General features: G+C 36.4%; 1 protein-coding gene across 4 annotated transcripts in view; it reads left to right on the plus strand.

Annotated features, from left to right (window-relative positions):
- The window catches only part of dip2ba (disco-interacting protein 2 homolog Ba), a 44,738-nt gene that overhangs the window by 8,070 nt on the left and 23,587 nt on the right, over window positions 1-13,081 (plus strand). For all 4 annotated transcript variants that reach the window (XM_024294063.2, XM_024294064.2, XM_024294065.2 and 1 more), the window contains exon 2: window positions 11,560-11,631. In XM_024294063.2, coding sequence (XP_024149831.1) covers window positions 11,560-11,631 — 72 coding nt within the window. The remainder of the gene's footprint in view (window positions 1-11,559; window positions 11,632-13,081) is intronic.

Here is a 13,081-nt window from a genome sequence, read left to right on the forward strand (position 1 = left end):
CTAATTTAATAGTCGATTAGTCGTCGATTAGTCGACTAATCGTGGCAGCCCTAATTACTAGCCCTATTTGTAAGAAAATACTGTTTTTTGGGGAAAAAAATCAATTTTGATGTGAGTGGTGATGATTTTGCCCCATTGAATTCCTAAGTGTTGATTTACTCTTGAAGACTTCTGTTTGGAATTACATTTTTGACCCAAATTGTTTTGCAAGCCAGGATCTCAAGAACACATAACTAAATCTACACCAAACATTGTTTAATGATTCCAAGTACAACTTTGTTTAGTTTACAGTATATAACATAGTTATGTGAAAAGTAATTTTAATTACTAAATAAGTGGATTGGAATTTTTGAATTTAATTCAAATTGATTGTTTTGGCAGTGTTTCTTAATAATAATGTGTCCTGAATGATACATGGAAGAAAACATTTCAAAATTCTACACAACAAATTATATTAGTTATATAAAAATTGATTTTAAACAAAACTGTGAAAAAGTGTTTGTCTCCATCCTACGTCGTTACCACACTTAAATGATTTAGATCATAAAATAAACTTGAAATTTAGACATAGATCGCTAAGATTAAACCCATATAATATTTTGAAGCAAACGTTTTATTTTAAGTGAAAAATGGTCAAAATGTTTTGAAATATGTGTGTTCCGTTGTCTTTGGTATAACTTAACATTTCGGGGGGAAAAAAGGGGGAAAAACAAAGAAGGAAATATGGTGGTAGTAGTGTGATAGTCTGGGGTTACTTTGTTGCTTTTAAAATCTTAAAGACTGCTGTGGTAAATGGAACCATGAGCTATGCTTTTACAAAAAATCCTAAAGAAATAGATCACCTTGTGTTGATCCAACCACATGAATGAACGAAGAGAAAATAAAGCTTTTGAAATGGCCTGGTTCAAGTGTTGACCTAAATCCAATTGAGATGCAGTGCCATGACCTTTTATAAAACAAAAAGTGAGTCCTGCTGGGAAAACCCTCCAATGTGGCAGATTTACAACAATTCTCCAAAGATTAGTGAGCCAGAAGTCCTCCACAGCACTTTAAGAGACTTCTTCACAGTTGTAGCAAACACTTGATTGCAGTTGTTGCAGTTTAGGGTGGCTCAACCAGTTATTTAAGTTTAAGAGGACAATCGCTTTTTCATTCAACAATAAACACCTTCATTTAAAAGCTTTATGCTGTTTGCAAACTATTATTTTTGTGGAATTCTTGTATAATATCTGTAGTTTCTTAATTTGGAATGTTGAAGTTTAACGTGCAGTAGAAACAAGGATGGTGCCAAAACTTAAACCTATGGAGATGAAACTGAATTTTATGCTTTCTAAAATATGAGTATTGTATAGTAGATGAATGAAAGGTCATGGCTTAGTAACTCTGATGTCAAGTTGATGTTCTTGGTAAGAGTCAGTGTTTACAAAAAAAAAAAGACATGTTTATAATCAAGGCGTGCGTATATCCCGTACTCACCTCTGAGTCACTGAATGAGGCGTGTTCCCCGCTTCAGGACAAATCCATCAATTGCAAAGTGAGAAAACCTGTTTAATCTATCAACGGTGGAAGATGGATCACAGCTTGTTAGTCATCAAAAGGCACCAAAGGGCTCTAGATTGTGTGACGTCAAAGTCTCTCCCACCTGTAGTCCCCTCATAACCAGCATGTTTTTGACTGATGATCAGATACGTTTGTCTAGACACAGTTTTCTTCCTCAGGGGTAAAATTTCACCACATTTTACTTTCTTATTGGTGAAATTGAAATTATGTTAAATCAAATTTTCTTTTCAAGAAGTCAAAGTATATAGAATTGAACTGAATCATGGGAAAAGTGTTTCAAAACTGCGCATTTTTAACATAATTTGCCTTTTAGGGATTTGAAGCAGAGCTCTTTTAATCTACCAGGAATCTATATTCATTTTCCAGGGGATCACATGACTATACTAACACACAAGAATGTTGTTAGACATATAAATAGGCATAGTTAGTCCGATTTGTTTGTATTCATAAGAAAGAGAAACAACATATCTTCTTCAAACAAAAGTTCAATCGTTTTTGGAGAAAAGGGCATTTAAAGTCTTAAGGAGTCAGCTGCAACGTGCATGCCTTTGTGTGTATTTGACAAATACCTCACTAACTGACTGACTGACAGGCTTGTTGTTACATATAGGTCAGTGTTACCTTAGGGTTCATGTAACACACTCCAGCCTGTTCAGAGCTGTCCTCCTTCGGTCAATTTGCTGTTTGACCCACGGAGAAATGTGTAAAAAGTGTCCCAACTGTTAGAGCATTAAATCAGAAACCATTTCAGGTTTTGCTCTGACTTTTTCACGTCACTTCTTGTCAACAATCCACAAGCTAAAGAACATTTTTCTTAAAAAACAAAAGGAAAAAATGTACCCACCAATGTAAATTTGTTGAAAGAATTCAGGTTTTCCACAGAGATCTCTTGCTTCATAAGGTACTTCAGTCTTAGATGAGACATGTCCAAAGTGCGGCCCGTGAACCAAATGCGGCCCACGTTCAAATTTGTTTTGGCCTGCAGACTCCTATCATAAAATCAATAAAATACAGCAGCCTCCAGCTTTTTCTAAGAACTACAATTTCTTGATTGTGATTGGCTAAGTTATGATATAAGCCGTTGTAAACCTGTGACAACAACCTCTGGCTACTTAACTTTCAGAGCTTTAAGGACCAAACTACAGCTTTTTTTTATTGAGTTAGATAACTATGTAAATTTGTTGTTTTTATGATTTAGCTGTAGAAGTTTGATGTTGGAAATTTACAAGTTAATAAAAAGAAACAGTAAACCCCGATTTAATGTTAAGTTTTTTGTCATAAAGACAATTTTTCTTTATTTTATTTTGGAGCTTCAAACATGTTCTTCACTGTAATGTTGTTTAAAAGGGGTTTTTAGATATCATTCTTTCATGTGATGAAATGCAAAGTATCCCATTGCAAAAAAAAACAAACAAATTAAATAGTTCATTTGCATTAATTGTTGTTATAAGGATTCAAAGAATGTCAGCTGATTTGTTGAATGTATATAGAAAACTGGACAGAGGGCATGTACCGTCACTCGTAGAAAATGCCTTACCTCTGGCTCAAGTGGAATGAAGCCAGTTCAGTCGCCATTTTTCTACATTATTGAGCCAGGTGACAGTGATTGGTCCAAGTCTGTCTAAGTTGATTTTCTAAGGCAACTACTGCCGCCACTCTTGAGTGAGCTTGTTCAAAGGCCACACCCCTTCCCTGAAAGCAGGCCCAGGAGAAACTGTCAATCAAATGTTTCAGGTGGGGGCACCACATGCTTTTACTGAGACATCTGATTGGTCAGTTTATAACTTAAATAACTTGTAATAAAAAAAAAATCTGGATAAGCAAGAAGATGTTAAGAAAAAGATGTCAGAGCAAGAATGGTTATTCAGACAAATATAATTCTTGAGTAATAGCTGTTTATTTCTCAATTGAAGTCTATGGGATTTTTTGAGCCGCGGATACTTCCCATTTGTAGTGTGAGGGGGGAGGGGTTACTCAGTTCAATTCTCTATATACCGTCACGTTTTCACCTCCCAAAATTTGGCCCTTTTTGCAAAAAAGTATGGACACCCCTGTCCTAGACGGCTGACTTTTTCAGTCATCAGATCTGAGGTTTTATAAAGAACCACAGTGATATTCTCACTGAGGTTTGGCATGAGGTTCCATGTGAGTGTTGTCTGCTTGACATGTGCCTGGTTTGTTTTTTTAAGACATAAGAACTGCAAACCTACTTTTTGTATTTTTATTTTTGTAAACCATGTTACACATTTAGAACACGTAGTTCACGAGGTTCTCAGCTGATAACCCACTGCTGACCACTGCAGCCTTTTAAGTGGGTGTAAAGAATTGAAGGTATTTTGTCAGCTGCTGGTCAGTTTCTGTAAGTGTAAATTGAAGCTTGCGTCACCGGAAAAGCTGATGAGAAACCAGAGATCATGGCTAAAGCAGTCCTGCTGTAAGTGTACAAAGTTTCCTAAAGGTCAGCTATTTTCTCTGTGTGTTGCTCGGTGAACCATTTTCCTTTTTAGGTATTTTATTTTGGCAAAGTGCCTTGCATTTGAAAAAAAAAGTTCCCTTCCTCGGTTTTGCAGAGAGCCAGCGAGTTATCAGAATTTCCCAGTGAATAAAAGTCCTCAGGAAACCCTCCTCAACAGGCTGATGTGTTTCTCCCTTCTTGGCCCCTCAGACACATTGTGTTAGAGCTCGGCTTGTAGTCATGGACCCCTTTAACTCAACTCCCTGAAGAAAGAAGTGGAACAAAGGCCTTGAAAGCACATTCAGTGGGTGTGGCTGCAGCTTCTTAATTCCCTGTTGGTAATAGCACTGGGCTGTATGCAAGTTAGTGTATATACTGTCTTTACAAAGAATTTGATTAATATTTAGATCCTCCTTGTAGAGAACTGCAGTGGTTTCATTTGTTGACTTGAGTCTTGTAAAAGTAATGTAAAAAAGATTGCCTCCAAACATGATCTAAAACATTTTGAATCACTATAAGTTGGAGTACATTTTAAATTAACCTGTTTATGGGATTGTCTTGAATAAATCAAAGAAAGACATGTTAGAATTGGAAAAAAATGTTCCTTTACCTTTAGTCTGAGCTTCATATTCTTCATATTCTTCATATTCTTTCATAATCTTCCTGTTGTTTCTTAGATACTGCAACACTGTGAGGGAAGTTATTTTTAAAGTCAATCTCGAAACTATGACTTTATTTTGAAAGTCAAGCTTAACTGAAATACAAACATGCTTCCTTTCCTAAGTACACTTTCCCCAAATAAGTGTCATTTACAAGACTGAGGTGTGTAAAACATGCTTTTATTTTGTCAATCACACAATAGCCAATATGAAATTGCAGTACATCTACTAAAATTTCATGGTTTCCATTGGACTTTTTTTGCCTGCCTTTATATATTGCAAGTTTTTGTTTCAGCTGCCACTTTGGTTCCTTATGTATATTCAAGTCTCACTCAAACTATTGATCAGTGGTCTTTTAATTATGATCGTGTTGAATTTAGTCAAAATTTAAAAACCTGTTGGTTTTTAGACAAAATTTCTGCAGAGCTGCATGAGTTCATCAGAAATTCACCTTTGAGTTGTGGATGGGACTGTTGGCGAGGAATACGTTTGCCCTGATATCCCGTCATGCCTGGTTTTGTTTTTTTCTATGTCATACTCTTAAAAAAAAAAAAGGGAAAAATTGTTCTGGTGCAGTCTTGGGGTATATTGCGATACATATCGTATTGTGAGGCATGTATTTGGATATGTATCGTGTCACAAGGCTCTTGCCAATACACACCTGAATTACAGACCCTCACAATCTCAAGCTAAAATTACTAGTGCAACAAAAATGTGGACCTTTTTTGTCTGCTCCTGAGTCGCAATGGTTTAAATAAAGAAATACTCAGAAATATAATTTTAAGTTTGCGTTTTTTAAAAACACTATAAGCACAAGTTTTGGTGGAGTGGGTCTTTTAAGGCTTTATAAGAAACCTTTTTTTCACTCAAGGTTTCACTGAAGTAGGAAAGCAGGTGTCTGTGGTCCTAAATTTAATCTGAGGATTATATTTACTGTACTTCTAACGTTGTATCTCATCCATGGGAAGTGACATACGCCACCGGTGGCTCACCTTATTGAGTGACTCATACAAGCAAAGCCTTCATTTTTATAGAAGTGAAAGGGCGCTCTTCTAATGACAGGCTGATTAATGATTGTGATTGGAAGTTGGCAGTTCTTTAAAGTGAGGTGCAGGCAAAGAGCTTTACTCTGTTAGCTTTAGACCATACTGAATGTGCGTCTTAAATGCCTCTAATGGATTTGTTGTAATTTTATAGCATTGATTTAGTTAATCATTCTTGAGGCTACAAGAATTTCCAGTAAGCGAATAACTATTGCTCATTGAGTATATAAATATTTCTCCTCAGTGGAACACCTTAACAAGCCTTTGATGTTCGTTCTGACATTCTTAACCTATGTTGTACTGTTTTGCTGAAGCCTTATCTATCTCCACATTAGTACAGAGTGTTTAGTTCAGCTTACATCTGTTTCAGTCAGCTCCTGTCCCTTTACTGGTGTTTAACACTCTTTAAATGTTGATATAAATCAGATGAAAGGAGAAAAAGCCTAACAGCAACACTGCTTTCTTTTTTTTCAAGGGGCAAAAGCAAAAGGAGAACTATGAGATTTTGTTGAAACCCAGAAGCCAAACCACTGACTTTAACTGCTAAGGGCATTTTGAATCATGTGGTTAGGCTTGCATGAACAGATCCATCTGCAGTTATGTTGATAACATCGTTTTGATGAATGGACAAAAAAAACCTTAATGATTTGTTTATTTTTACATAATAAACCTTCATAACCTTTAACCCTTGGTGGAACCGTAAGGCAGACCTGGAGAAGATACTTTTTTAACATAATTTGGCTAGTTGTAAGTTTTAGTTTGGTAGCTAGATGTACTACACGATTGATGTGAAAGAATTACAGCAATACTTTTTTTTTACAATGACTGAGAAACTTGAAGATCGTTGCTACCATTGTTTTTCCCAAAGAAAACCAGGAACATACAGATTTTGTAAGATTTAGTTCTTTTGACCCTACAATGTAACTGCTATAAACTACATTGTATAGAAATGTAGAATGGTGTTCTTCATGCAAAACACCAGGAACTGTAGGTGGATGTTGGTGGCACCAAACATTCGTTGGACGTGTGTAAAGTAGTGAAAAGATGTAGTGAATGTGAATGTTTATGATACAAACTCAGAGGAGAGTAAACGGGTTGACGTTTAAACGGGGGACGGGTTGTCATATGGTTGACAAGTTTTGTAATGTGGTCAGCCATTGTGGTCATAAAGTCAAGGAACAATAATAACAGACATTTTTGAATAGATTTATGGACAATTTCCTTAAATATAAATATTGTGTAGTCTTTAATTTGTTTTGACCAAAAGATAGTTCAAGGTGGACTTTTCTTGTTACCCCGACATGATGTTCATGACTTAGTGCTACATTATTTCTGTTACTTCCAATATAATAATCCATTATTTTATATCTCATCGGGTTTAAATGCATAATTGTTAAAGTTGCTGAAATATTAGTTATTGTTATTTTATCACTGAGAGATTGCTTGAAATTTTAATTAGCATATCTTGGTGTTTGTAACTATGTATCAAACTCCTGTTTATTATAAAATAACTCAGTGCTCAATGGCAACTTGTCTTCTTGAGACACTATGTGGTTAGTGCACACACTAGTAATTTATCAAATAGCAGCATACCACCCCTGATGGTGATGAGCTGTTTTTCTGCCCTATATACAGTTTAATAGACAGAAAGTTCCCTTCTCCATAGACCTTGGAGTCTTCTTGTTTTTCTGAGATTCACACTTGTTTTTTTCTCGCTTTGTTGTGTTGTGTGAATTGCACCATTACGGGATGGCGTGACGGTTCTTCCCACCTATGTTACACCACGTTGCCTTTTTGAAATATCACTGTACAGCGTTGAATAGAAGAGAGTTTGTGTTTGTTGCTGATTTGGTGGAAATGAAATGTGAAAATGGCTGTTCAGAGATAACATCAAAAATCCCACATGGGGGCCTCATTGGTTTTTCAGTAGAACTCGGAGGCTAGTTTTGAAAGTGAAAGTATTGAAAGAAGATGCAAAAGGTGTATAAACCAGTACTTGAAACCTTATTTAGACAATATGTTGACCAGTTTCCAAAAGGATTTGTCTCTTTAGCTGCTGTTTGTTTTCTAAACTTTTAAAATTCCCACAAATGAAGAGTCTAAAAATATTAAATAGCTTTAAAATATTTGCTATTGATATTGTTTATAAACTCAGAAATTATTTATTTTTCATGAATACAATGCTCATTAATTTTCCCTTGTTTTTTCTCACTCAACCACCTGAAAGGTGTATTGTTAATATCACGGTGCAAAAAAATTAGCCTTTCCTGCTATTCAAAAGCAAAGACTTATTTTGTTTTTGCTTTACTACTTCCCCCTTTTTTTGAACATGCATAATCTCCTACTTACATCTGGTTTACCCAATGACCAGGAGCCTTTAAAGGCCTTGGTGTCAGTCTCTTTCATTTGCATTTCTTGCAAAAAGCTGTTTACCTACGTTCCCAGCACTGCCTGCCCATTGTTGCTGTGTTTCTGCTCTCTATAAATAAGATCTTGTGGGTGACGTTAGTTCCTCCTTTTTCTGCCTCTGTGCACACTGTGGCACTGTGTGTGGGGCTTTTTCGTGGTTGTGTTGCGTGTCTTCTCACTATCATTTTCTTGTAAAGACCTTACAGTGGTTGTGTTTTGAGCAGACTGGGGAGCAATGTCTCACGGTTTTGTGATGACCATGAGCGTGAGAAAACTTGAAGGCCAGGCTCAGTGCAGACAAATGATCATTAAAATGCTGAATTTTAAACTGTTGCTTTATTCATAGTATGTCCAGATAGATTTATTGTTGTTGGGTGCATATTTGTGCATAAACGTATTGGTACAACTGCAGGTGCCTGACCTACTGTTTTCAAGGCCCGTCTGCCCAGATGTGAGCAGACAGCAGAACTTATTCAGCGAGACAAGGAAATTGAGGGTGGCAGTTGTGTCACTTGATAATCTACTCAGAGTAATTATAAGCTCTGAAAGATGGGGGTTGTAGAAAAGCACATGCGAAAAGGGAGGTGACTACTTTGTACACACAGTTTTCTTTCCGTGGTTTTGCGCCCTTCTTTAATGTGTCTGTTTAACCTTTTTATGAACAACAAATGTAATTTACATTTGTACAAGTAAAAATTTTCTGTGCTTTTGTGTATTTTTGGTTGCAAATTGATATAATCTGAAAATAAAAATAAACTCCAAAAACAAGACATTAAAAGATTAAAGCTCAAATATTGTTTTAGAATTTAATACAAACTCCTCAAGAAATGGGCAACCTTGCTTGTGACCAATTTACTAAGATATAAGGTACTTTTTGTCATGACACAAAGTAGCAGAATGACTTCTGACATCAACTTCCTGATATACGTGTGGGATGACTTCATTTTATCACATGGACCTTAACAGGAAATAAAAAGCCTATCTAGGTGTATTTTTGCCCCCAAATACGTGAGGGCTGTTTTCATTCTCAAACGGCATAAACATAGCAGCAGTGTTCAACTTTCCAATGACCATTAGCATTGGTTGGATACTGTGTTGCTGTGTGTATCTATCATAAGAAACATACCAAAAGGACCAGTTTAAAACATAAAAAATAGAAGTAGCCTAGTACAAGTGGGTCTTTAAAGTTGTTGCCTACACTTGGCCCTGTTTACATTGTTAAAAAGTTAGAAAACTTTTTATATGAGTACATTATACTCAAACTCAAACCAAACATTATGTTTGACTTGGGAATACAGTTTAACTTTCAACTTAAAACATCTGTTCATGCTCAAATTTGATTCTGGATTACTTTATTTGTTTAAAGTTCTGTGATGTTTATTATCTTTTGGCTTTGTATTAGATAGTTAAAACAAAATCACAAAATTGATACTCAGAAAAGTATTTGGTATCCAACAGAGAGAAAGTTATGTAGCAGTTAAAAAAACAAAACAAGAAAAATTACTTGAAATAATTGCTTGTCAGGTAGGGAAGACTGTAATGCAGCTGTGTTTAATGATTTCTTATTGAGTCTTTATTTTTAACCTCGTATCTTTTACACACACGTACATTTACACATACCTACAAACGGACAGCTTTCTACACCTTGGGGGATTTTTCTTGGCCAATCAATCCACTCTTTTGGCCAGTTGGCCATCTTTATTAGCGTGGTGTTTTCCAATCAGCACATTCCTCTGTCTAGATAGACACAGGGAAAAGGTTTTGGCAGTGCACTCACAGGGTGGGGTAATGCTCATATCCTGTCCCCTGACCTCAGATTACATGCACACACAGTTACTGTACTGTTTTGCTCATGCACATATCCAAAACACTGCATTCTTCCACTTAAACATGAAACTTTCCTTCAGTTTTGCAACAGCTGTTTCAATACGTCTTTCAGTCTGGGGTCATTCAGTCTCATTATGGCTGCTGTCAGCTCCAGAGACAGTTTGATTGTGCCAACCAGTGCCTGTTTTTGTGCCAACACACAAACTGTCTTCTGTCTGTGTTAATGACCACCCTCTCTTTTCCCCTCCATGCTCCTCTTCCTCCCCCACAGCCCAGCAAACCCGGGCTTGCCATAACCCCGTCTACAGCAACAATGATGCTTCAGTCCTCTTCTGTCAACCGGCTTGATTTGAATCCCTTTTTACAAGGGATTTTTACATTTCATGCAGCATTTTGCCTCAGTTCTTTTGTTTCTTCTGTGAGTGCTCATTCTTGTTCTCCATACTTTATAACTTCAAAGTTATAAAGCCCTTAGAAAACCCCTCGCTCTGCAAACTTCAAGCAGGAGGAGCTTCCTTTCTCATTCTTTTGTTTATCCAGGCAAATCCCACAGTAGTGGATAGTGACCGGAGTGTGAGAACGCTCTGAGACACAACAAACACTATCTTGGACTCCTAACCCAGTGCCAGTTTATGCAGCCAAACTCCCCCCATTTCTGCCTGTTGAACTTTAGCATTTACCCTCTGCTCTTTCTTTGTTCTTTCAATTGTTTCACTTCTGCTCCAATCTGTGTTGTTTTTGCCTTTGACGGGGGTCTAGTTGTTCACAGCAGTATGTCACTTCTCGGTTGAACTCTAAATTTGACCTCTACCCTCTTTAAAATAGGCTCTGGTCTTTCTCCACTTGCTGAATTGGACAAGAGTCTCCTCTTCTTTGCTCAACATTTCATAGGTGTCGAAGGATTGAAGCCACAGCAGCCCTTTGGCCACTTACATACCTTGTTATCTGTGGTTTCAAAGAAAGCGGTTTAACTGTGTGAAAGATTGTAGTATTAAGCGGATTTGTTTGTGAAAGGGGAGTGTGTGTGAATGCTAGTTAACTGTAGGGTGTGTCATGTATGGATGTTTGCTACACGAGCAGAATGTGTGTTTTAGGGGTAGCTGATGGATGGATTTTTTTCATGTCTCTGGTATCACTGCAAGCCCCCCCCCCATTCCAAGGCCAAAAGAGGAAAGGCTGGATGTTTGATGGAAAAAAGAGAGTAGAGCTGTAAAGAATAGATAGCAGCACAAATATATATATATATATATATATATATATATATATATATATATATGTACAGATATACATACACGCAGCTGAAGAAACCCCTTGGGTTTCGTAATCAGAGGAGGTTTTTGTTTTTATAATCACATTCCTTAACTGAGGCTAATGTTGGCCCAAACAATTGCATTAGCGTCTTCTGTACTTGTAATTAGATTATATGATAAAATGCGAAAGATTTATTTCAAAGAGGATTATGAATGTGACTCATTTCTTGCTAAGATCTTAGCCAAGCAGAGGCTGTGTTCATCAGAGCAGCGCCGTGTGTGCACAGTTGTCTGCTGGTGTTTGTGTGGTAATTATGACTAACATAACAGTGTGGTGTTGCTGTCCTTTCTCCTAGGTGACATCACGCAGAAGGGCTATGAGAAGAAGAGAGCCAAGCTGTTGGCCTCCTACATCTCCCATTTGCCAAGTAAGACCAGCTTTTCTGCTCTTTCTACATCTTCTGGTCCTTATTGCCTTGAAGTTTTCACTCCATTGCTTTGTCACTTATTTAGTTACAAATGAAATTATAAAAACGTTTTTTTAAAAAGCTGTAAATATCTCTCTAAAATGTGTTTTGATGTATCTAATATATAAAGCAAATTAGAAGTTTCCATGTGTTGAGGAACAAAGCTTTTCAAAAAGGAACCACTACATAGATAGACCCAAAAAATCCTGTTTTCTGACTTGCTGTGGCCCTCTAGTGGTCAAAATGTGAGTTATGGACAAGGTGTTTTAACACTATAATCACAATCACCTTTTCCAATTTACCTTTTTGATTTTGAAGTTCTAGTGAGCTTTTTTTCTTCTTCTTTAAGTTCTTTATGTTTACTTGTTCTTTTAGTAGTCTATCCTAAACTTATCTAGCAGCAGATGTTTTTTGCCCAGTCTTTGCACAAGGGGGTTCTGCTTTTTCTGTTGCACCATATTAACAGCAGGATGACAAAGATCTTATAATGATGCGTCATTGCAAACTAATTTCCAAAGAACATCTCTAAACTTCCCTTTTCTGTGACTTTGACCTTGGCCTATTTCTTACTTTGCTACCACATGACGACTGACTGATTACAACCAAAGGCAACAACAGGGTTTGTATGATAGGGATCATGGTGTAAAATAATTACCTGGTTTCTGGTTTTTCTTTCTGTTTTTAAAAGCTGCATTTCTCGAATGCCAACAATGTCATTGTAGACACTTCAACCCCTGAGGAGTTGAGGATATATTTGGCTGTTGTTGTATATTTTTAGGTTATATTGTCACCTTAAAGATGGTTAACCTTGTCCTAATTGGTATCATTGTTCTCTGCAAAATGTGACTTTAAAGGTTTTGTCCTTTTATATTGCATTACCACACTGGAACTATAATCACACAAAAAACAGTACCCGTGAATTTTGTTATTTTTCTTGTTGTGAAAATCACAAAAAAATGTTATGTACATTTTTTAAGCTTAAAATAAAAGTATATAGCGTAAGTTGAAAAATTTAGAAATTTTGCAAACAAAGTTGAATTCATTGCATGAAAATGTGCACATTTTTCAGTTCATACTGCTTCCTACCGTGGCCCTGAAATGCATAAAGGTTAAAACATATTAAAGATTACAACGACAATTAAAAAAAACAAAGCGAATAAAATAAAATAAAAAAAAACAACCATCGGGATCAAAACAGAATTCCAGAAACCAAGACAAAAAAGAAGAAAAAAAAAACATTTTGGAAAACAAATGTAATTTCTGGAAATCAAAATACAATCTTAGAATATGAAAGGAAAATAAGAAACCTGAAAAAAAAGGTATTGATTATGGGAAATGACTGATTGGATGGTGACATTTGAGTTCTGAAGAAGAGTGCAGAAGGATGTTTTGTCGAGGCTGCTGCTAGAAG

This window comes from Oryzias melastigma, linkage group LG7 (assembly GCF_002922805.2).
Source record: "Oryzias melastigma strain HK-1 linkage group LG7, ASM292280v2, whole genome shotgun sequence".
In the NCBI taxonomy this organism is placed as follows: Eukaryota; Metazoa; Chordata; class Actinopteri; order Beloniformes; family Adrianichthyidae; genus Oryzias; species Oryzias melastigma.